This window comes from Ictalurus furcatus, chromosome 19 (assembly GCF_023375685.1).
Source record: "Ictalurus furcatus strain D&B chromosome 19, Billie_1.0, whole genome shotgun sequence".
Taxonomy (NCBI): Eukaryota; Metazoa; Chordata; class Actinopteri; order Siluriformes; family Ictaluridae; genus Ictalurus; species Ictalurus furcatus.
The window spans coordinates 13,076,702-13,103,689 of NC_071273.1; the positions used below are offsets into that span (position 1 = coordinate 13,076,702).

General features: G+C 38.3%; 1 protein-coding gene across 1 annotated transcript; it reads right to left on the reverse strand.

The window, feature by feature from the left end:
- Nucleotides 1-2,574: 2,574 nt before the first annotated feature.
- On the reverse strand, nucleotides 2,575-4,439 carry LOC128623675 (potassium voltage-gated channel subfamily A member 5). Its single transcript, XM_053650828.1, has 2 exons — nucleotides 2,732-4,439; nucleotides 2,575-2,587 (listed from the first exon to the last, which is right to left on the reverse strand). Exon 1 carries the CDS (start codon nucleotides 4,437-4,439, stop codon nucleotides 2,769-2,771), a length of 1,671 nt encoding a protein of 556 aa, XP_053506803.1. The 3' UTR covers nucleotides 2,575-2,587; nucleotides 2,732-2,768.
- Between the last annotated feature and the right edge of the window lie 22,549 nt (nucleotides 4,440-26,988).

Sequence of the window (26,988 nt, forward strand, 5' to 3'; positions counted from 1 at the left end):
TCCAAGAAAGAAGCCCCTGCTCCAAAATCGACACCTTCAAGCCTGTCTAAAGTTTACGGCTGACCATATGAACAAAGAAAAATCCTTCTGTTTTATGGTCAGATTAAATAAAGATTGAGTTCTTTGGCCACACTGACCAGAGGTATGTTTGGAGGAGTAAAGGACACTGTACCAACTGTTAAGCATGGTGGTGGTAGCATTATGCTCTGGGGCTGTTTTTCTGCCAGTGGAATTGGTGCATTGCAGAAAGTGGATAGAATAATGAAGGAGGACTACCTTAGAATTATTCAGCGTAATCTCAAACCATCAGCCAGACGGATGAAATTTGGACACAACTGAGTGTTCCAACAATGACCCCAAACACACATCAAAGCTGGTTGTGGAATGGATAAAGCAGGCTAATATTAAGCTTTTGGAATGGCCTTCCCAAAGTCCTGATCTCAACCCTATCGAAAATTTGCGGACTGTGTTTAAAAGTCAAGTCAGGGCCAGGAAACCAACACGTTATTGAACTTCACTATCTGCCAGGAAGAGTGGTCAAATATCCAACCAGAATTCTGCCAGAAGCTGGTGGATGGCTACCAAAAGCGTCTGCTCGAGGTGAAACTTGCAAAGGGACATTCAACTACATATTAGGTGTGCCGTATGTATATATTTTTTTCACCGTGTATGTCTAATTTTGACCTTGTGTTGACTGCAGAAATCCCCTAATGAATTAAAACTTGCGAACCAAATTCTTTTTTAATTTTTTTATTAAAGATGTATGTTGTACAATCATTCTGCCCCAGAAAAAGAACAGTTCAAAGAAATTACTGAAAGCCCAATATTGCCATGACATTCACGTTCATGATGAGTGTATGTAAACTTCCGACCACGATTGTATATTAAGTTAAATACATTATAAACCAGTGCATCAGGACTGAGAGCCCACTGGCCAAACCAGTCACAGAGCTACTATCAGCCTGTACATGAAGTCTAGTGGTCTAATATGCTGTGGGATTTCTAAACTGTGATAAAAAAATAAATAAAAAAATCACTGTATTAATTAATATATTCAAGATTTACCTGTACCTTTATCAGCCATACTTATCTTGACAAAAAAAAATGGGCAGGTAAATTTCTTACAGCTAAAAAGGTCAAACAGATTCTAGAAATTATTCTTTTTTTTTTTGTGATCAAATTTTATTCATTTATTCATTGTCCCAAACAAACAAACAAATCAACATCATAAGACAAGGCAATACGGGGCAGTATACAAGAATGACAGAAATATGACCACATTTTTTTTTCAACTGTCTTCTCATGTTACACATTTTATTCATTTATTCATAAAAAAAATTAATCAATTTAACCTTAAGTAAAAAAAAAAAAAAAAAAGGCCGGGTTACTGTATTCTAAAAAATAAACTAATTAGATCATTTTAACAAGAACCAGTATGACTGAATGAGAAAATGTGTGGAGAGAAAAAAACACTCATGATCCAAAGCTTACCACCTCATCTGTGAATCACTGTGGCCTGGGTATGTACAGCTGAAAGTGCAACTGGCTTTCTTGTCTTTACTGATCATGTGACTCACGATGGTGTAAGCAGGATGGATTTTCTTGTGAACAAATGTATTTTAGCTGCTCAGTTCCTAATGACAATTGCCTGACTTGAAGAATTACTTGTATTTGTATTACTTGTATAATTTGTAATTGTATTTCAACCTAATCTTTAACATCTTTCCATTCATCTAACAAGAATTTCAACACATTTCCCTGCATGGAAAAAAAAACCCATTTACCAAAAACTCATGTATAACAGATATCTAAGGGATGTCACCTGCATGCCTGTCACTCATATTTAACAAACTCCAAAAATATGTTTATAATTTTATTTTTTTCTGTTACTGGATCCATAATGACACCTTTTACAAACACTAATATAATAAGTGTTATTTCAACACTGCTGACTTGTGTAGTCAGAAGTACTATGAAGAAAAACTTGTCTATATGAGCAACCTATATTGTGTAAGTGCATTTGGACCCACAGTAACACTGAGATAATTCAATGTTGAAAATTCAACAATGATTTGTAAAAAATAAAAAGTAAATGGAGCTACTGACCTTTCATCTGTAAGACAGTTTAGAGGTGATCCTCATGATGAAGATTAGTATTGAGTACACCTGTGTTGGAAATGCTCTCACTGCCAGGTATTGATCCTGTATTCCCCATATGCCTCTCTGTCCGTCCTGATTCTGATGTCCAGCTCAGGAAAAAAAATAGTCTTATCCTTATGAATTCAGAAAAAAAACAAGCTTTCCATGTTTTTGGGTAGCACTCTTAAACGTTCCTTTTTTAATGGAATTAAACTATATTAAAAAGTGTGAAATCTTCATAGTCCATGTGTATAATAAAATACTAAATTGTGCTTTGGAGGTCTCTATAATTTATTCAAATGATTTATATGCTTCCACGCATGAAACAATCCAAAATACTGTAGCTCCAACCATGAGCCTGACACGGTACATTTAACACAGTACATTTCAGAAAATACATTTTCTTCAATTCGGGTTGTGTTGAACTGAGAAGTAGCTCTGTTAGGGTCTAATGAAAAAAATAATGAAACTTTCCAGGATTGTTGATCATTTCAGGTGTGCAAATACTTATACCAGTCTATAAGACTTAGAGTGTCTTAATATTTTTGACCAATCTATATTGATAAAATTAAATTTAAAGGTATGAACACACCTTACAATGTTGGTGATTGAGGTTCATCACGCAAACACTACAAGTCTGTTTCCTTCGTGTCTAAGCAAAAAGCATAGAGGGACTCTTTAATATCTGTACTGCTATTTGCTTTAATGTTGGCCTTTCCCACTGGTGTGTCCTGACTTTCTACATCTCCTGTGGAATTTGGAGGCGACCTGCTGCATCCGTGGACATCACTGGAGGGCTCATCCTTGAGTGCTGCTTGGTCCTGGTCAGTCTCTCGATGGTAGAAATAATTGAAGTTGGACACGATCACAGGCACGGGCAGTGCAATGGTCAACACACCAGCGATGGCGCATAGTGAGCCTACAATTTTGCCTCCAACTGTTATAGGCCTCATGTCACCATAGCCCACGGTGGTCATTGTAACCACAGCCCACCAGAAGGCATCTGGGATGCTGGAGAAATGGGACTCGGGCTCGTCAGCCTCAGCAAAGTACACAGCGCTTGAGAAAAGGATTACACCGATAAAAAGGAAGAAGATGAGGAGACCTAGCTCTCGCATGCTAGCTTTCAGAGTCTGCCCCAAGATCTGGAGACCTTTGGAGTGCCGTGAGAGCTTGAATATGCGGAACACCCTCACAAGTCTAATAACTCGCAAGATGGCCAGCGACATGGCCTGCTGCTGCTGCTGCAGTCCGTTGTCATGATCCTGACCATGCTGCTGCTCCACCAGCTCTGTCCCTACTGTGATAAAGTAAGGCATGATGGACATGATGTCGATGATGTTCATGACCGTTTTGGAGAACTCTGACTTGCTGGGGCAGGCAAAGAACCTGACGATAAGCTCAAAGGTGAACCAAATCACACAGGTGGTCTCAACGACAAAAAATGGGTCGGAGAAAGTGAGAGATGGCCGAGCTTGTAAAGTGGAGTTGGCAGCTGTCCTGCTTGCTGCTTGAAGCTCCCTCTCGTCCCTGAACTCAGGCAACGTCTCTAAGCAGAAAGTGATTATGGATATAGTGATGACGATCACAGATACAATGGCGATGCCACGGGCAGGACTCGAGCTTTCGGGGTACTCAAAAATGAGCCACACCTGTTTCTGAAACTCACTGTGTGGTAGGGGTTTTTCTTCTTCCTTTATGAAGCCCTCGTCTTCACGAAAGCGCTCCATAGCCTCTTCACCCAGCTGGTAGAACCGTATTTCATCAGCGAATACATCGATTGACACATTGACGGGCCTCCGGATTTTCCCACCTGACTGGTAGAAGTACAGGATCCCATCAAAGCTCGGCCGGTTTCGGTCAAAGAAGTACTCATTCCGAAGTGGGTCAAAGTACTTGATCCTCTTATCTGGGTCTCCTAACAAGGTGTCAGGAAACTGGTTTAGGGTGCCCAGCTGTGTCTCGTACTTCAGACCTGCGATGTTAATGAGCACGCGCTCATTGCTCCCATCATGCTCCACGTTGTCCACCACATCCACTACGTCCGACAGGTCCTCGTCATAGAGGTGAGGGACGCGGTCGGCGCGCAGCAGCGCATCCACGGCGCTTTCGGCGCAGCTGAACGTGTCGCTCATGTCGTTCATTCTCCACGAGCTCGGTTCCGTGTTCAGCTCCTTGACCCACTCGTCGTTTCTCCCTGAAGCCGTGAGCTGCTCCCGTGCGCTCCGACAGCTTTCTCCGGCATCGCTCGCGCTCCCTCTCGCGCCGCCGTTCTCCAAACTCACCAAGGCTATCTCCATTCCGGAGCCATGAAATGTTCACCAGGAAAACATTTTTTTTTAAAGACCTGAAGATTTCGATCAGATTCACTTATTAGTAACAGTTTTCTTCATTTGATTTCGCACTGAAGTTTTTTAAAAATATATATTAACGCTGTTTTAATGTGACAGATAATGAGCGCGCGCACGGAGCGCCAGCGCGAGCTCTGTGGTCACTGGAAAGTAAATAAAGCCGCGAGAGCCGAGATGAAGACCCGGATGACAAAATAACGAGGATGATTCCTGACGTGAAAGCAGCGCTGATCGTTCAGCGCGGTGAGGGAATCCTCACAGTGTCACACAGAGGGGGAAACCTCCTCATCCTCCTGGCACTTACAAGTTTTTCAATACCGTCCATCTCCACCCCCTATGAATTAAAGTGAGCTGTGTGTGCAGTGAATTAAGGTGTATGTTTCTGAAATTCTCAGTGTTGACTATCTACAAGTGAAGGAAAAATGTTTTGATCATATGCTAAATAAGCACGACTGACTGATTGACATGTTTAATGACATGTTTGGGAATTTGATTTGGGACACATTTGCACTGGTTTAGGGGTTTACTTTGATCCTCAATTGTGTAAAACACTGATTATTTGTATGCTTAGTCATTGCATCAAGAAATCAAACATAAGTAGGACAAATTCGTCAGCATATTCTAATCTTGTAGGAAAAACAGCATAATAGGCTACTAGGTTGGCCTAAGTAACATTGTATAATTTATTTATTTCAGCAATAACCGCAATAACAGAATTTAATATTTTCCAAACCCAATAACCATTTTTTCGCCCAAATATTCAGTATGAAAATATTTATATAAAAAAGATTATTATAAACATATGGACTTGAGGGGGGCACGGTGGCTTAGTGGTTAGCACGTTTGTCTCGCACCTTCGGGGTTGGTCCAAAGACATGCGCTGTAGGCTGATTGGCTTTTCCAAATTGTCCTGTGTGTGTGTGTGTGTGTGTGTGTGTGTGTGTGTGTGTGTGTGTGTGATGGATTGGTACCACGTCCAGGGTGTCCCACGCTTCGTGCCATGAGTCCCCTGGGATAAGCTCCAGGCTCTGTGTTCAGTAAGCGGTACAGGAAATGGATGGATAGATGGATATGTACCTGATTTGAAGCAACCTTATGCTTATTTTGTTACAGTAGCCTAGCACATTTTATGTGTATGCATCATAAATATGTGAAATATATTAGTCATGACAATTTTATAACCTTTTATGACCTAAAAAAATTAGCGAAAGCATCTCATTTTTCCTAGACCAAGATTTTTGGGGTCAACTTCCTGTTTGATGGTGACCACACCCCTTCATATGATGTTACACGAATTAAGTCATGTTATTCCTATCAAACGGTTCCATAGGAAGGACTCAGTAACACAAGTTTTTAAGTTTTATATATGAATTGATACATGCACTAATCCTTAGCGCATCAGAAAATAATGAAGCATAAGCTATACATTAACAGCCTCTGAGTCATATGGACATTATGAACAGCTATTAATAATGGTAACAGTTAAGTAACTATTAACATCTCATTAACATGTTCTACAATTTAATATCATGACTTGCAGTATTCATAATAGGTTATCCCAAAATATAGGCTATAATGTACTGGCAAAGATTTTAGACCCTCTTTTGTTTTCCAGCACCCCCATTTAAAACTGAGTGACAGTTTTGTGTTCAAGTTCTCAATCATAGACGCAGCTGCAAAGAAGTTCTATCTGGAAGGTCGTCAGTGCCTGCATGGCAGCAATCCTAGGACAGGTTGGTGGATAGCAGTGGTCAAATGGTGTCAATTTGTAGAAGATGCCTTCTAAGTATGAAGCTAATGGAGAGCTCTCCTTGCTTAGTTAAAAGGTACAGGAGGGCCAAAGGATCTGCAGAGAAAAAGCTCAGGCGTGGAAGGACTTTGGAAAGGCAATGGGGAAAAAAACTTTTTGGGTGGCCTCAAAGATGTGCTGGCAGTCTGTTTGGTGCCTCAGGAGGGGGAGGCGAGACCATGCACAAATTCTTCTAAGCAAGTGCAGTTGAGTGTACTGTAGATGAGATTTCACCAATGAGATGTTGAAAGCACTGGACAAGATTGGGGTTGTGCGGTTAACACACCTCTTCAATGTTCCATGGAAATCTGGAGCTGGCAACCTGGGATGCTTGTCCCTATTTTTAAAAAAGGGGACCAGAGTATGTGATCCAGTTATATGAGAATCACACTCTTCAGTCTCCCAGGTAAAGTCTATGCAGGGTTCTGGAGTGGAGACTCAGAATTCATCTAGGTCAGCCTAGGAACCAGTAGGAAAAATGCAGGCTCCACACAGGACGTGGAACAACGGACCAGCTCTTCACTCTTGCCAAGCTTTGAGAGTGACTATGGGAGTATGCTATTCCAGTGTACATATTTTTGTTTTGTTTTGTTTTTTATTTGGAAAATGACTATTATTGGCACATCTGCTATGGAAGGTACTGCAGGAGTACAGTGTATCTGGGTCACTATTTTGTGTGACCTAGTATCTGTATGAGTATAGTGAAAGTTGTGACAACATCCCTCCTCTTCAGGTGAAAGGATAAACTGATCTAGAAGTTTAAGTAGTTTTAGTAAGAATGTGTGTGACAAAGAGATTGGGTCAGTGGTGTTAGGTTCACCGCATTGGTCTGTACTGGTGAAGCAGGAGCTCAGTTTTTAGAGGAAGCTCTAGTTTACTGGTCAGTCTACAGCACATCACTATCCTTGCCTGTGGTCATTGTTGTGGGTAGTGACTGAAAGAATAAGGTCATGGCTGTAGAAATTAGGTTCCTGTGCTTCTGGGCATACTCTCCATGATTGGGTGAGGCAATCTGTGTGAGCCTTAGCATGGAGCTGTTCCTCCTCTGAATTGAGATGTGCCACTTGAGGTGGTCAGACAACTTTTAAGGATGGCAGCTGCTCAGATCTTGCTAGTGCTGTATCAGGCACTGGACAGAGACTTCGGGGAACATCCAGGACTCACTTGAAGGGATTATATCTTACAGTTGGCCTGGAGTATGGCTGATGATCCACCAGGAGACGCTGGAATCTGATAGAGAAGTTAGAAGGCAACTGAGGCAGTGGTAGCTCAGTTGTTAAGACAATGGACTCCTGATCAGAAGGTTGTGAGTTCTAATCCAAGCACTTCCAATCTGCCACTGCTGGACCCTTGAGCAAGACCCTTAACCCTCAACTGCTTAGTTGTATAAAATGTGATCAAATGAAAGTCGCTCTGGATAAGGGCATCTGACAAAATGCCATAAATGTAAACTTCTCAGCCTGTTGCCAGTGCATCCCCACCAGAAGAGGAGGGAGAATTTATTTTAAATAGTAATGCCCAATTAGTAATTACCAAGTGAATAAGCATATACTGATTACCTGATTTTCAGTTTGAAGGTTACTAATTACTTTTCAGTAGTTTGGTTTAGCAGACAGCTCTTTACCAAATGGCCGACATTAACCTTCATATACCTTCTACTGTGTATGCAGTTTTTTGGTTGTAACATCTGTCAGGACTTTTGTATTTCCGGTTACAATAGACATCTGTCTTTGCCCATCTGTCACTATTACACTCCACACTCCTGAGCTTCTAAATCCTTTCCCTTTCCCTTTAGCGCTTACATAATCATTCACACACAGAAAAAACAATATTTGGCCTTGATAGATGTATATTATGTATTTTGCTGCGGGATCTCTTTATAACATGTGTACTGTGTTTAAAGTGTCAAAATCAGCCTTTTTGAATGAAATAAAACTTAGCAGGAATGCTTTATTAATGCATGTGAATCATGTATGGTACGTGTTGAAACAAACATGCATACATTTAAAAACATGGCTGAGGATGCCTGAGGACATGGCTAAGTAGGTTAATGTTCTTTGGCACACAGAAGGGAGTAAGATATACAATGGTTAAAATGTGAAAAATAAACAAACAAATCAATAAAACCGGGCCACTTTATTTTAAAAAAAAAAATTAAAAATCTTGTGTTTGTGTGTTTTTCTTACTATATTTCCTCCCCAACAGAGTTTTTTTTTTTAGACTGGTCGTATTATTAGTCCATGACCTAGTGATCAGGATGTATTTATTGATAGAGACTTCAAAGTACTTCTGTAAGTTGTCTGGACAAGGGTGTCTGCCAAATGGTGAATGTAAATGAGTGTGTGTGTGTGTGTGTGTGTGTGTGTGTATGTGTGTGAGTGTGTGTGAGTGTTCATGATACGCAGGGTGTATTCCCACCTCATGCCTAGTGACCCTAGGATAGGCTCTTTATGAACCAGGATAAAGCGGCTACTGAAAATGAGTGCGAATATGGTGCATAGTGTCCTCAGTGACTCCTGTGGGACAGCTGTATTCATGTGTGTATAAACAAACAAATGGCTGCTATTGTTCTAAAAAAAAAATTCTATATGCTGCTTCCTTTGGTGAAGCAGTGGCCTTGGATGTTTCCTGTGCTGGCCACATTAAAAATGACAGGCTCGAGAAACATGACACCCGGCTTGCATTTCACTGGAACATGGATACACAGAATAGAAAAGATGCTGAGAGAATGACGAAGACAAGGTAATGTCCTTTACCTTGTTGGTTAACGCCAGTTTCTACCCAAAAGTCAAAAAGAGATGTGACCTATTTGAAGGTTAAAATGTTAAAGTGTACCTGCACTAGACTACATGGAAACATGACAGAGGGATATTATATATAATTTTATAAGCAAAAAAAGAAACATCCTCTCACATTCAACTGCTTTTATTTCCAGCAAATTTCTTAACATGTGTAAATATTTTTATGAACATAAAAACATTCAACAGCTGAGACATAAACTGAACAAGTTTCACAGACATTTGACGAACAGAAATGGAATAACGAGTCCCTGAACAAAGTGGGGGTCAATATTAAAAGTAACAGTCAGTATCTGGTGGCCTCCAGACAGTGGAGGTCAGAGAAAGGTGTCTTTAGTGTCCTAAGTTATTGTAACTGTGACCTTAATTGTCTACCGCCTGTAAACTGTCCGTGTCTTAAGGACTGTTCCACAGGTGCATGTGCAATAATGATTTATGGTTCATTGAACAACCATGAAAAACATTGTTTAAACCCTTTCCAATAAAGATCTGTAAAGCTTATTTGGATTTTACAAAACTGTCTTTAAAATACAGCCTCCTGAGAAAGGAACATTTCTTTTTCTGCAACCCAAAATAACAGCACCAGTGAACAACCAGCCCTTGGCTACTATGTAGTGATTATGGACTTTTAATCACATTAACAATAACACTTTTAACTTTTCAACAGCTTTTCCTTATCATCAGTGCACATGTCAGGACTGACCTGCAGTTAGGCACATGAGCACAAAGACACAACAACAAAAGTGCTTTTCTTTGAGCACTTGGCACTGTAATTAACCCAGATGCAGAAACAAACAGATGTGAAAATATAATTAAGAGGCATAGCAGTTGTTCTGATAAACTAAAAGGAGCTATGCTTTGTTCTTTGTCAGCATTAATTGGTAGGATTATTTCGGTGTACTTTGGCCTGAGTGGAGATAAATTCAACTTGCACAATTTCTGAAGCAATTTTGTGTGGATGCACACGTGTGTGTAACTTGTGTTTTCTGCACACAAAATGTTTACAGCATACAGGTCTGAAATAATTGGCAATAAAACCTTGCATGCAGCCTCTGCTAACTTCTAGACACAGAACATTATGGCTGGCATATAAAACTCACCAGCTAACCAGGTTGTAGAACAAGACTGTTTGGTCTGATGAGAAGCAAATTGAGTTATTGGTCATAACAGGCCATGTGTGTAGAACAATCATAGTGCGTAGCCAGGAATTATTAGGATAAGAAAACATGCTTAATAAACTCACAGCATAATCTGATAAGTGCGCCATGTTCATGCTTTTTGGGTGCCTCAGACAGTTATTAAAAGCGATTGTGGAATTCACAAGTTTCCTTTTAATTATTTACTGTGAATTATTTACTGTCACTCAATCTTGCCACATAAATAAAATGAATAAGCATAGGAAATCAAATACCTTTATTATTACTGAAGAGGTTAAATTAATGTGCTAGTAATGGGAGGGAAGTGAAACTAGATCCACCCTTGCTTTTCTCCTGCAGTAGACCTCCAGTACGTCATCAGCTACCACCTCGATACCTATATGCTCAGAGTGTAGCTAGCTGCTAACAATTTGCAGACAATATGGGGAAAAAAACATCATGGTCCTGACTGGTTAATCTTTTTTCACAACAAAGAGGCTGGCAGACAGTAAAATGTGATTTAACAAAGCAAGGGACATGTTTGTCTGATGTCTCAGGGCCTTGCAGGGGCATTATTAGTTTAGTGCAATTTTTGACAAGTATATAATGAGCTGTGCTGTAGGTGGTGTGGTATATTAACCACCTGTATGCATTTGAAACTGATCAAACACCTCTGGTGCAGACCACTGCCTATGAAAAGAAGAAGACCAATTCCACAGATAAACATGGTGGAGGTTGTCGGATGATTTGAGGATATGAGTCTTCATCCGGATCTCTGCAGAAGGTGAAAGGATGAATGAATAAAGTTCAATATAAGTGTGGGTGCATCCTGCAACAGGACCATGAACTGAAACATGAGGCAAAGACAACAGAGAAATCGCCAAACATTCTGACAGATTTAGCACAGATGTGTCAGGAACAATAGGCAAAGATGACCATTTAGAGGATCCAAATGTTGTTCAGAGGATATTCAAAAGGTCAGAGGCATTTATAAAGGTGAAGAGTGGACATACAAGTGTTTAAAGTATATTTAGTGTATATCACATTCAGGCAGGTAATGACAACTCTAATTTTGATTGTATCGTTATGAATACGTGAACGTACAGTATCATTTTTTTTGTTTGTTTTTACCACTTATGAATATTTTGAAAAGGAATTTGATTATCCCTTGTTTTATCCCTTTATTATTTAAAAGTAATGGGACACAAGAGGAAAACTCTTGCATTAAACTGAATGTACCTGGATAATATGTGTTTGCATTTTGTGCATGCCAATTTGTCGACTGTGTGTGCGCGTGTGTGCCCGGGTGTGTGTATGTGCGCGTGTGTGCGCGTTAATCGAGTGTGTTTGCTGAGGAACTGAGGGAAAAGACAGCGTTTATGTCTAGTGTCTCCGTACTGACGCTGAGCTCATGAGCACTTCAGGTCTTGTTGCCAGCAGCAGAGGGAAACTGTAACCATAACAACAGGTATCCACTAACAACAGGCATTCATGGCGGTAAGCGCTCTGGTGAGCACCTCTAATTGCAGTGGAAGAATTCAGTGGCTGGAATTAGCAGCCTTGCCCTGATGATATCTGCAGTGCTGTGTTTCACTAACAGAGGAAACAATGGCAGGCTTTTTTTCCCTCTGAAACCCAAGGAGCCATATCACAGCAAATGCTTTATGGTAACAGCGTCTAAGATTACTGCATTGGAGGAACAATAGCAGTTCAAATGCATTTGTTTGGAGAGAAGAATCTCAGTTAATAACGCAAATGACATGGCATTTATTCCTTAGGGAATACTGAGAAGGGCAATGGTGTTGCATGAACCTAACAAATTATTTATTAAATTATTTTGCTTCAGTCACAACAACAACAACAACAACAACAATAATAATAATATCTCGAAGTGTATATATATATATTGTGTATATATATATTGTGTATATATATATACACAATCATATGTATGTGTGTGTATATATATATATATATATATATATATATATAAAAGATTACATGGTCTAAACAAGGTATTTATAATAAAGCACATTAAAGAGTCAATGCTAATCAAGCATTAACTATAGCTCCATGGTTCCTGGTTTGAACCTGAGCTCAGTTTATGCTGTCCGCATGGAATGTTCTCCCTGAGTCCATGTTTCTTTTGTCCTGGTTCTCTGGTCTCCTCCCACTCTCCAAAAACATGCTGACAAGTGGACTGGCTACTCTAAATTGCCCATATGTGTGTGCATGGTGCCTTGCAATGGACAAGGGTGTATTCCCACCTCATGCCTTAGGGAATATAGTTATGTGTCATCACCACAGTGAAAGCCAACATAATGTATTTAAATTACATGTCCAAGTGGCAAGATATAAAATATAATATTATAAAATAGATTTTAAGAAATTAAACAAATATATATAAAAAATAAGAGACCCAAAACAGAACCTTGTGGGACACCAAATTAATTTTTAGTTAATTCATTTTCAGTAACTGCGTTATCCTGATCAGTGTCACAGTGGAGCCTATCCTGGGAATACTGGCAGTGAGCTGAGAATAAACACTAGATGGGATGGCCCTTCATTGTAGGGCACACACACATTCACACTCTTATTCACACCTAAGGGACATCTAGCATAACCAATCCATCTACATGCATGTTTTTGGGAGGTGGGGGGAAACCAAAGAACCCAGAGGTCCACAAAAGGGAGAACATGCACAGAAACTCCATACAGACAGTCACCTGCGCTCACTGATCAAACCAGTGACCTTGGAGCTGGAGCTCTGAGACAGCAATGCTACACACTACACCAGAATGCTGCCCTATACTTTTTTAGGCTCTGAAAAGTCTTAATTTGTTCTAAGAAACTAGCAACAGGCTGTCCTTTAAAGTATCATGGTCAATAGTTGCAAATGCTGTGTTCATGTCCAGCAGAACCAGAACAAAAACACATGGACAATGTGAGGTAAGCAGTAGGTCACTGATCGCTTTAGCCAGCACTGATTCAATTGTCCGTATGTGAAGATATCACCAGAAACCTTTGCTAGTGTTGGAGAGGTGACAATGTGCAAGTTGTGCATGGAAAAGATCAGGCATCTGTTGTGTGTATGTTTTTTTTCTTTCCATTTCAATGGTAGAGTTGGCAGAATGTCATTCTAAGAATCTGTATAAGGAGGCCATATAATGTTTATAAGAGGCCAAAATAGTGTAGTGGATAGAGGATAGTTTTAATACACAATGCACTTTGTACAATGCATTTTGTAGACTGTAAGGAGTAGGACACCATTTTGGACACAGCACATGTTAGAGAGGTTAAAGAGGTTAAAGTAGAATATGGGTTAATCTGCCCCTGGTTGTGACATACTAGCATTCCATGCCCTGTAACATACTGACATCCCATCCAGGGTATTTCAACCTCGTGGCTAGTGTTCCTGGGCCCCTGAATAAAATGCCCTGTGATTTAGATATGTTCCTGTATTCAGCACTGGCAGTAAAAATATTTCACATTACATTATACCATTAAGGAAATATCTCTACATGTCACATGAAATGCTTTTCGGAATGCAGGCAGAGAAAGACAGAAAGAGACTGTCAATCCTTAAAGAAAGAAGAGTCTGCTGTTGAGGGTAGGCTATGGAGAGAGAGAGAGAAGAAAAGGGACAGAGGGAGGGATGAGTTATGCATGCTGGCATGAGCATTAGGATTCCTGACAACAGATGCCTACATGGTAATACGGCGAACAGAGAGGGTACATGGGTGCAAGGGGAAGTGAGGACACACCATGTCATACCACTCACTTATAGACAAACACTCTGTTTGGGAGTTGGGACTTTACCAGTAACAACAGAAATGGTTCTCCTCATAAACACTGAGTGTGTATGTACAAGATGGATGCAGTTGAGTGGCTATCGAACACATTTCAATTGTCCAGGCATTGAACAACACTTGGAAAATTCATAAATGCATTTGTCTAGAACTGTGTTCAAATGCTTGTATACTGTATTCTTCACCAGTGTTTACTATATAATCCATACTATTCATCATAGATGTGAGTGGTATATATGTGAATATTATGCAAGCATGCTCATTTAGTACTACACTACACAGTCACTCAACCACTTAATTACCTCAGAATTATTCTGCTGCATATTTAGCTAAGTGTTTACAATTAGTATGGCCCAAAATGTGCTAATCTGGATAACACACTGGTTAAAAGTCAAAAGTGGGGCACTGGATAAAGAGATTAATGCAGTCAATTTAGTTTTTTTTTTTTGGATAGGAGTATAAAAAACAGTAATGTGAATACAATCACAGGCAGGGAAAAATATAAATAGATAATGTATACATTTTATATTAATATCTGATGTACAACAATAAATAATAAACTTTAGCCATTGCTAATAGCTGTTGTTTAGCAATAAACAATAAATTAGCTTATGTACATTTTTGGCATTATAGTAATGGTCTTTGCCCAGGTCTCACCCTTGATTCAATAGATAATCTCACCTGAATACTGTAGATTTGTACATACTAAGAAGTACTGTTGTAATCATAAGGAGTGTTCTGGGCTCATCCCAGGATAATGCACTTATACTTAACACACACTTAATAGTGTTTTGAGCTTAACAGTCGTAGAAGAGTAATGAGTTAAAATCCCGCTATCCAATGTCATCCGGGAGAGGACAGATTCTGAGGACACTGTCACCTCTGGCTTGCTCTTTAGGGATCTAAAATGTCTATAAAGCTTCTTTGATTGATTTGGTTACTCTAAGGTACTGTGCCAATCTTTCTACCTTACCTTAGGTTGGTGATTATCAAAATGCAGTTGTTTGGGTGGAACTACAGACTTTTGCAGTTACATACTGTACATTGAATGTTTTCTTTCACTGTAATGGACTTGTATTTAATTTTTCTGCATAGATGAATTAAACCTGCTTTTGTGCATTTAGTACTGCTTGTGCTCTTATTTTATCCCCTGCATTATGTCTTTCCTCTGTCAGTCAGCTAGGCTCAATGTTGATGGGACTGTGGTATTGTAAACCATCAATGGTATCAGCTATTTTTAAGAAGCACTGTCATGGGCTGTGCTGGATGGAGTGCATAATATGTGCAAGAGGAAGCAGACAGCAGCTGGGTTAAGTCCTAGTACACAACACATACTGCAGCAAGCCAGAGGTTAATGATATCAGTTCTAGGAACCACAAAAAGATAGATGAGCCATCAGTTGGAAATACATGTGCATGGAAGTCTGTAATTGTAATCTGAATTCTGAAAAGCAGCCTAAAATCAGGTTTTGACCCAAATTACGTTTTCTCCCAGTAATATGCTCTGTCATGCCTACCACAGACAATTCCTCCCCAGACCACCAGAAGGCACCCTCACTCATTTTTTAAAATTTCTCCATTGTTCCTTGATTGTGTTAACCCGTTTTGTGTTTTTCCAATTAGTTCCCTATTTAAGTTCTGTGTTTGTGTGTAGTTTGTGTGGTTGCTGGTATGTTATGTTATAGTTTTGTCATGAGGGGTTTTCGTTTTCTTATTTTCTCTTCTCAGCATTTAATGCATTCAGTCTGCTAATAACCTTGCTAGCTAAGCGTGCTTGTCTAATGCAGTGAATGTCATGATTTATTGATGTTGTTCGATAGCTACGTGCCATAACAAAATAAGTATAAGGCTAATCAGTTCAGTTTGTAATCAGATACCAACTTCCAAAATACCTGTGACACAATTGCGCCATCACATCATCGAAACAGAAAGGAATGCTTACACAGTGGAAAGAACCAGACTTTGTGGTAGAGTGAAGCTCCATGTACAGAGTTTATTAAGACACAATAAAATCCAGTTTCCTAAGTAGACATTATTCAAACAGTAATGGCATTTATAATCAAAACAGTGGGGCAATCCAAGAGATTTAAACAAGGCAGTGAAATGGTCAACCTCATGAGACATTGCACTGCAGATAAACACAAACTTGCACAACAGGAAATACTGGCAAAATTATAAGCCCATATGCAACAGAATCAGGATGCTGCCAGAAAATGAACAACTGATTAGACCTTGAGTGATAGTGACTTCTGATGGTAAGGAGGAGTACTGTTCTGTCACAGAAGTGACTAAATTAATCAGTAATTATATCTCAACATTATATCCCATCAATGGTATAGCAAACAACACTGACTACATTTACATGCACATCAAATTCTGTTTTAAGGTCTATATTCAGGTTTCAGCCATATTCTGAATATGAATATATGTTTATATGCATACAGGCATTGGAATATTCCTATATACATGGTTGTTGTAAGTATGCCTGAGTTGCCATTCCTAAATACCTAGCCTACAGCTAAGCATCTGTTAGCACCCACAAGACTGAGCAGGCACATATACAGTGCTGTGAAAAATTATTTCTTCTGTTTTTGTGTATATCTCATACTACGTTGTTTGAGAAATTCCAGAAATAATGAGGAAGAAGGTGATTGAAATACATCAGTCTGGGAAGGGTTACAAAGCGATTTCAAAGGCTCTGGGACTCCAAAGGACCACAGTGAGAGCCATTATCTCCAAATGGAAAAACTCTGCACAATAGGGAACCTTCCCAGAAGTGGCCGACCTTCCACAATTCCTCCAAGAGCACAGAAATGACTCATCGAGGAAGTCACAAAAGAGCAAAGGACAGCAACATCAAATGAACTACAGGCCTCTCTTGCATCAGTAAAGGTCACTCTTCATGACTCCACTATCAGAAAGACACTGGGCAAAAATGACCTCCATGGAAGAGTGGCAAAGTGAAAACCACTGCTAACCCAGAAGAACATTAGGGATCATCTGAGATTTGCCAAAACACACCTTGATAATCCTCAAACCTTTTGGGAGATTGTTCTGTGGATTGATGAATCAAAAGTGGAACTGTTTGGAAAGCAGGGATCCTGTTACATCTGATGTAAACCAAACACAGAATTCCACAAAAAGATCATCATACCTACAGTCAAGTATGGTGGTGGCAGTGTGATGGTGTGGGGATGTTGTGCTACTTCAGGGCCTTACAACAATCTTAAGTTACAACTTACAACAATTGAGGGAAACATGAATTCTTCTCTCTACCAGAAAATCTTAAAGGAGTATATCCGGTCTTCAGTCTGTAAGTTGAAACTCAAGCGCAACTGGATTATGCAGCAAAACAATTATCCAAAGCATAGGAGTAAGTCCTAGAAGCAAGTGAAAGACTGATCTCCAGTTATTGGAAGTGTTTGGTTGCAGTTGTTGCTGCTAAAGGTGGCACAACCAGATTTTTGGTTTAAGGGGGCAATTACTGTAGTTTTTCACATTGGTGATAGGTGTTGGATAACTTTTTTTTGCTTCAATAAAAAAAAAACCCAACGGCATTGTGTGTTTACTCATTTTGCCTTTGTTTTATGTTGTATTTCATTTGAAGATTTAAAACTATTTCGTATGAGATATACACAAAAGCAGAAGAAATCAGGACAGGGCAAATACTTTTTCAAAGCACTGTATCTCCTTTCAGAGGATTTTCTGAATAAGGTGCATGAAATACATGCATCAGTGTTCAATGAATCAGGCATATTCCAGGGGTGGGAATCAGAATTTGGGGGATCAGAATATTATCTTGAGCGTTTACATGTCACTTTTTTTTTTTGTCAGAAACTGATTGGTGGTTGATGGTGATAATCAATGAGAACAAATTTTCCATTGTAAACTTACATTATAATTCTTTAATACTTGACAGTCATGTTGTTTTCCAGGTAGGTTATAAATGTAGAGGTAGGTGGGTTTTTTTGGATTGCATTTGGAATGCAATCTTTAAATGTAATTCTCTCTTTTTTCCCTATTGGAGTGACAAGAATTTAAAATTCTATAACTTTACTTGTGATTGAGATATGTGTAAATAAGATACCCTTTCAGCTCAGGAAAGGTGGTAGTTTTCAGAACTATATTAGTGTATAGAGGAAGGATTTTGTCTTTCTGCTGGAATGGTTTGCATCCTTCCTCTTTCAGCATCATGTAGGCCATTCATAGTTGTCTGTGTATGTAACTCTTAGGGCGGGTCTTAGCTGACCCATCTATAATAAGCTGATTTCACACATAACCTGGTTGATTTTGGTTTCAGTAGATTTTTTATGACTGTAGTTGTAAGAAAATCTACAACCACTGACAACCAAAACGTTCACTGTTCTTCTTAACTAAAAGCTACACTTTGCTTTTATGAATTCTTATGATTTTGCACTCATGAGTCGGTGCTGGAAAAAAGACTTTTTGAGTGATCAGATGGTGAATGAGCTTCAGATATAAACATTGAGTTTAATTTAACCCCAGCAAAGCAGGTCTAAGATCATTGCACAGACTTCCAACTGATAATTGAATGGGTAAAAAGTGAAAAACTGGGAGAAGGGCATACATTGGCCAATCAATGATGGAAAGACAGAGAACAGAGGGACACAGAGCTATGTAATGCTTCACAGAGTGACAGAAAGAGATTGGGCAGTAAGATAGAAGCAGGAAGACATATTGACTAAGAACAAGACAGAAAAAGAGCAAAGCAGATAGCAATTCTAAATGGCATCTATCCAAATCCCCAGATGCATCCTGGGGGTTCTTTCTCTCCGAGACCCGAAATTAAGAAAAACTATTACAAGGGAGTGGGGTAGGGTGGGGTAAGGCACAGATATAGCATCAGGATTGCACTGCTCTAATTTTTCTTCCCTTCTATTTAGGACGTAGACCATCACACATCTGTTTTCTGAAGATAACACTGGCAATTTGAATTTGCATGCGGTGCTCCAATCCACTGGGATTTGCAGTGACACCCTCGATGTGATGCAGCAAAAGAGAAATAATGTGTCATATGATTGATTATATGTGCATCATGGTTACTGTAGTACAAATGAACAGATGTATTATTCAGTGGCTAGAGTACAGGATTCTGCTGCTGGGATTGACTGTTAATTTTCTAAATATAGATTTTTATATTTATCTGTGCATAACACAAAATGTGTAATATATAATATTATTAATACTAGTTGAGTTACTTGTATTAATAATTTATTTACCTTCATTAACCACATCCATAGAGGTTACGTTGAGGATGTTAACAGATGCTCTGTCTCTCAAAAAGAGAGTGATATTGTGTGAGGCCCCTTGGGAGGGACCATTGGGAATTTGCGACAGAGCTCAAAAGGAAACCCATTCTTGGAATCAGACTGTTCTCTTCATTTCACACCTGTTCTAAAAAAAAAAAAAAAAAAGAAAGAAAAGAAAATGACAGAGCATGACAGAGCTGGATTTGTCTTTACACACACACACACACACACACACACACACACACACACACACACACACAGTATATTTAAACTGTAGTTTCACATACATCACACATACGTTAAGTGCGTTGGATCATATGGGCTTTGTGAATAAATAAAGTTGTATTGTATTGATGCTTCACAATAGTTTAATACTCAATGTCAATGAATGCATAATGAATGTGCTGTTAGTAAAGACAAAATACGTATTAACTTACATGACCGTTTTAAACAGTTGACCTATAATGGTAATTGAGGTTTCTTCTCCTTTCTCTGTCTCATATAAAGACAAAGCAATGTAATTCATAAAATCCTTGGTGTGATCACGTGAGTTTTGACATCAAATAAATCTGACTTTTGACGAGTCAGACATAAATTCTCTAATATTACAATATTTATTTCGTTCTTATGAATGTTTTATAAAGAATGAATTTAGTTACCCTTCAAATAACGTGTTACTAAAAATGTGTTTTCTCTTGCTTACAAGACAACTATGGAAATTTCAGAACACAAATGTACACAATGTGAATTTTTCTCCAAAATCCTCTGCAATATCACTTAGCCTTAGCCTTAGTCTCTTTACAGTATTGCTTAAAATAGTAAGGATTAGCAAAGATTGTCTTAACTATGAAACACAATTACATCTCATCATCAAACTTGAGCAATGCCATGTGCCAGGACTTGAGAAGGAACATTTTTTAGTGATTGGCTTACACTGAGTGGCTATTGCTCCAAAACATTTGCAATGCTGTATGACTCATATCTAAAAAAAAAATTATGGTAGTTGACACAACGTGCCACAGAGAAGGATGGACTGTAATAGTGTCTTGGGAATTAACAATATTTAGAAGGTGAAATTACCCAAAAAAAAATTAAAATGGGTGAGAGCAGTGCCTCTGGTGTCCATTAGGATAACTACAGGTGTTTATGGTAGTCATGCCATGAAGAGAGTTTCTCCTATTTTCCATCATTAAGATTTCATCTGACTAGCACTGAAAATGTGGTTTAGTTTACAGTGATTGAGCACCTTTCAGGGTCCTAATAGATTTAGATAAAGTAGGGATGGGTCAGAAAGATTGACTTAGTTAGTAATCCAACAGTGAGGGTGACAAACAGTGACCTTGGAGAATTGTTTTTAGCATTTCAGTTAGGTTTAACATTATTTTAATATTGGTAGTAGTAGTAGTAGTAGTAGTAGTAGTAGTAGTAGTAATAATAATAATAATAATAACAAAATTCATTAAATGTTCAATATTCAAAAACATAAAAATAATAATAATAACAGTCATTTGTGCTGCTTGTTTTACAGCAAGCGTCCTTTGTAAGACTAACTTTTCGAGGCAATTCCTGTAAGGCTTTATATGCTGTAAGCAATCTTCCAGTTATTCTGCATAACCCATAATGGTGTGTTTGTGATTAGTATTTGTAGACATTAAACATTACAATAAGATAACAAAGGCAAGGACATAGACAATACTGGTAATATAACATTTCTGCTATGAACAGAAGAGGATACTATATACACAACTGTTGCACTCTAATAATAATATTAAACAAGGAAATGTTGCAAAAATAAATATTGCACAGAAAAAGCTAATGCATCATCATGTTTGGGAGGTAAGTTTATAAGTTTATATTGTGGAAATTAGAGTTTTGATGCACATTTATCTGAAGTGCTGGAATATGATGGTGTTTTTGGTTCGGTAAAATAGCCCCAAAGTCATTTATATTATATAGTTGATGTATAAATAAACTTCAGGACAATATCTACAGTAGCTTAGTCTGTAAAAATATGTAATTTTCATCCTTAAGATAAATCATAACTGTGCCAAGTATATGTAATGATTGTCCCTGTATACATTCTCATTATGTTTCTAATTAGTCTGTTTTAAAAATGACCCTAACTTGTCGTTATCATTCAGGCCTAGCTGTCATGCAATCTTGATCAAGCTTGGAGATTGTGCTGCCTTATGAACCTCCTGTTCATGCCATCCTGATGTCCTGTTACCATGGAGATGGATATGCAGATTCTCACGATGTGTTTTCTTATTTTCAATCCAGAAACTCATCATGCTGTTTCACGGCAGCACTCTTCTCTTTCTCTGTAGTGAAGTGAATGACACACATCTCTCTCATAGCAGAGCTGGTGGTGGGTGGGGTTTTTTTTTATCGGTTGCCACAAGCTGGCACTATTGCATTTAGATGGTAAAAACTGCAGTATCCACATAGATGTGAATGTTTTTGTATAAATGTAAGCAGCCGATTATCAGACATCTTTAGGAGTGAACCATCCTCATCTCTAATTATTCTCATTTTCTTGCAGTGTGTTCACCATACATTTACATAAACATTCGCTGATAAGATTAGAGATTCTTCCCAGTCATAGTGCTACAGAGAACAGCAGACTGCATTCCCTATCTATATGTGCCCTTGTGGCACATACAGATAAGTGCCTGTATGGTTAAAGGATAAATATTTTGCACTGAAAGTCTGGGGAATGGCATGAGATGTAAGTCATAGGAGTATGCGGATGAAGATGTGGGCTGCTCTCTGTGCTTGAAGATGCACATACAGTACCTGCAGGCTGCCTCTTTGCCGCAGAGCTCCGTCAATAGTTCTCTCTCTACTGCCCAGTACTGGTGAACATATGTACTGCAAGAAAGGAGTGGTGCAAAGGATGGTATATTCTAGATATTTAAAAAAAAGCATTTAATCCTTCAATAAAGAGACTTTCTATGTTCAATATGCACATACAAATTATATGTTATATAGCCTGCTGTTATTAAATTAATAGATAATTGGATGAGTCAGACATGCATGAGTCAGGTTTTTAGTTGTTTTTGTTTAGCATATGCACACATCAATATTACACACACACACACACCACACATCATATTATATTTTACTTTGTCCAGAAAGAACAGCCAAGACACCACCACAAGATGGTGTAGCATATTTATATTACATGACATTTCCCATTGGCGGAGGAGTTCTATATATAGTCATTATGAACTTATAAGCTGTTATGTAAGTGTAGGAGTGATCTGTGGTGGTCTATATCAGGCTTGGTTTCACACAGAAACATAGATGTGGGTGATGTCACGGTCACCTTCCCAGTTTTTGATAAGATAAGATTTTAACATTTAAAGCACTGTAGGTCTCTTCCAGGAAGAGATATCTGTCCTTGCCCTAGTGAAGTATAAACACATGCACCGGACTTTCTCCATGACTGGAGGCATGATGCTATTTGTGACAGCCATTTTGCTGTTACATCCAGGTCATGTTTCCTCAGGCCATAAAGAGGTGATGATGAGTTCTGTTACACACTGTACACGTTGTGTAATCCCAGCCCCAGCTCAGTTTATATCCCCCATTAACCACAGCTCCAGGATGGGATGAAGGTTATGTTGTGATATGGACATATTTATCCCTGGGTGTATGCTCAATCTCAATAAACAGCTATTGGGTTCCATACTTTATTCTGGCACACTGTAGAGGTGTGTGTGTGTGTGCACTTATGTAACAGTCACTGTCTGAATTTAAAGAGCAGTGCTACTTTACATGCTCAAATCTAAGAATGGGCACTATTTCTGATAAATGTATTGAAAATACATATTTGTTATGGAAAATACTGTTTGTATTTGGTGGTCATAGAAAATGTCACATGGGTTGCCATGCAAATTTGTTCAGCAAATTTCTCACCTGCACAAGACTTGAAACTAACCCAAAATTTTATTCATTAGACCAGGGGAGACACATTTTTCTTGCTTTTCGAAGTTCTTGCATGGGAAACAAGATAACAGTGGTGCACATGTATTTCAGATTTATTTATAGAGCTGCCAATCCATATATCTCATACAGACAAATGATTGTTCTCCATTATTAAAAGCAAATCTTCCCAGATCATATAGGCTTAAAGGACCTCGTACTGACTCACAGCAGCTCTGCATTGCTGCTTCATAGTAGATTCTGATTTGGGGAAATACATTGTTGTTTTGAAACATCTAGCTTACTACATCTAGTTATCTAGCTTACTTAGTCACATTAGATAGACAGAAAGACCTCTGGTGTAAAGCATGCACATCTTCCTGTTTAAATATGAATAAGGATAAATATGATAAGGACATGTGGAGCATTAAAAACACACAGATACAGATATAGACAGTGGCACACTTTTACATGCCTAGTGTTTAAAGGATTCACAGTATAGGTAAGTTTTTATTAAATGCTATCTAGCAGGTGAAGCTGCGACAGACTGACTGACCCTTTATGATTTAGTACAGTCAACAGTGTGATTTTTGAAAGATGCCTAGCAATAACATTAGCTAGAAAACACCAGGATGCTAACATTACCATTATCCTGTTACTAATAAAATACATGTATTTGTATACAAGCTGTCTGACTGTGGATTGGTGGAGTCCAAACTATTTAGAGATGGTTTTGTAACATTTTCCAGCCTGATGAGAGTCAACAACTCTTTTTCTGAGGTCCTCAGAAATCTCCGTTGTTCATGCTATGATACACTTCCACAAACATATGTTGTAAAGATCAGACTTTGATAGATCTTTGTTCTTTAAATAAAACAGGGTGCTCACTCATGTCTGATTATCATCCCATTGATTGAAAACACCTGACTCTAGTTTCACCTTCAACGTAACTGCTTATTCTAAAGGTTCACATACTTTTGCCACTCAAACTATATAGTATGTATACATATAAGAGAGGTACAGATACAAGAGGTTCAGTATTTTATAATTTATCTTTTTTTATTTTAATTAATCTATTTATATTTAATCCTACAGTGCATATGAATTGTTGTTGTTTTTGTTAATAAATATAGAGGAGAAAAAATACTCTATAATCAGATGTTGAATCATCCTGACAATCCTATGATAGTAGTTCACAGTCAGGTCTGTGTCCAGGGTGTTGGCTCAGAATTGGCAAGAAATTTTCCACATACATCATATACCAACTTAGATACATCATGTGCTCTTTGATATCAGAGCCATTTGCATGGAGCATGGAGGAGGTGAATGACTGATAGTGTCCAAAAGAAAGACACTATCAGGACCATGTAGACACACGTCACAATGTTGTATATGCACAAACATATTTGTTTATAAGAGCAAGTCCTGAAACTTGATTCATCCATAACGATCATGTACAGTATGCACGTCTTGTACTGCAATAGAACATGATCACATATGACCATTTAATAACTTTCAGAAGTTGGAAAAGGGTAAACGTTACAGTTAGATGCTCTCTACCTTTTATTTTGTACTGTTAAAGTCTTTAAAAAGATAATTTTCTGCAGATTTTAAATGAAATATAAAAATAACACTTTTTTTTGACTCTTTAGTGTTACTCTTAGGGTATCTTACACGCAATAATGCTTGTCAGCGTCATCACATTTCAATGTTAGGCATGATAGAAGTCTTGCTACACAGTGATGGGCAGGAGCCACATCCAATCAGGAAAGACGAATGTGAGAGTTTAAATAAATGGGCGTGAGAGAGTGAAAATGTGTGATACGGCATTATAAAAGGAAAATGATTCAAATCTGATAGAGTTTTAGTTTTTTTTTTTTGCTGAAAAGGTAAGGCAATTGTTTGTTCTCAAATTTGACAGTAAATGATAGGTGATCAGACAATTTATTCTCATTGTGTTAGACCTCATTGATATCAAGAACTTAGGAAATTAAGATCTCATGAAAGCCGGTAGTGACTAATGGTAGGTGTTGGTAAGTTTCGTCATATTTTTATATTTCAAACTTGGTACTGTGAGTGATTCAAGCCTGTTTGCCTCAGTGTCTTTTATTTATGTATTTATTTATATATATATTTTTACTTTGGTGAGCACAGGCTAGAAAATAAAACACACAGATTAGATAATAAAATACCTGGAGCACATACTACAAGTTGCAGAGTTAACAAAACCAAACAAATCCAGTTCGGGTTAATTAAGGTTTCATGACGCTGGTTATCAACTTTCTCAGTCAACCCTGGTTTTCGGCTGCCAAAGCAAGGGAAAATTGCTTATTGTGTAAATGTGTAAGTTTACTTTTACAAACTCACAACAAACAGATTGAAAACTTATAACCCCAACATATTTTATGTCATTTAATATAAATGAAATGTTAATAAATAACAAATTAAATATGAATAAGATACATATCAATTTGTGAAAATATATTAGGACAGGAATAATGCCACATAGCAACACATACAGTTTGTGGTACAGTAAGAGTGTCTTCAGCTAAACTCAAACCTACCTGGGTAGCCACCAAAACCGGCTTCATGAAACAGGCCTCAGGTGTTATGTGTTTTTTCTCTATGCTATATTGTAACTAGCTAGCTAGAGTTAGAGGCCTAGCTGGATTTCTTAGCCATGGAAATGCCCCTACATTGAGCCTTATGGTCCATGCAGCTCACTGTGAGATTACAGCACGATAATCCATTTCCGCTTTAACCAAATATCTAATATATGCAAATATCTAATATCTAATATATATATATATATATATATATATATATATATATATATATATATATATATATATATATATATATATACAGTAGTTAACTGTTAGGTGACTAGCTTGTTCTGTCGGTTATGAGCTGCTTATGATCCCGCATGATAAGATAATGACAAGGCCAGAGCTATATCACCCTGTAGCCAGAGCCATGGTTTCCCACTGAAGCTAAGCTGGATTGATCCTGGCCAGTACCTGGAATGGAGACCTCCTGGGGAAAACTAAGGTTGCTGCTGGAAGTGTTTTTTTTTTTTTAAACTTTGGAATCCCCTTTGCTACAAACACACCACCATATTGCCTTTCACCCACAGATTATAGTCCTGTTCTCTCCCCAGTGTATGATGTGTATGATAGTGCTTCTCAATAAACTACATACTCTGTTACCCTTGTGTTTTATTGTGTCTTAAATTTATTACCACACTACATCACTCACCTCTCCACCAATAGCTGGTGTGTGGTGGGCGTTCTGGCGCACTATGGCTGCCATTGCATCATCCAGGTGGATGCTACACACTAGTGGTGGCTGAGGAGATTTCCCCCCATACAATGTAAAGCACTTTGAGTGCCTAGAAAAGTGCTATATAAATCTAAGGTATTATTATTATTATTATTATTATTATTATTATTATTATTATTATTATAAGATAAGATAACATTGTGGTTGCACTGATGCTTGGGCACTGCTGCTTGATCAGACACAGTAAGAGCTAACTGGGTGGCAGCAGTTACAAGACTCTTTTTGAGAGGTTTTGCTCTCAGAAAATTTTAGAACCTTTTCTTTCTGCTTGTGTGATTGTTCTCTGTTAATGGAAGTGCATAACTGGGACAAGGTCAAAGAGAGTGTCTAGGCATCACATTTTGCTAATTCATACAAGAGCAAAATTTTATGAGTAATGCTAATGCTTGTGACAGATAAGTATGTGGGGAGGTGTAACAGAGAGAGAG

Bases quoted from the DNA above. Each gene is read 5' to 3' on its own strand.
- LOC128623675 (XM_053650828.1), bottom strand. From the start codon at position 4,439: ATGGAGATAGCCTTGGTGAGTTTGGAGAACGGCGGCGCGAGAGGGAGC.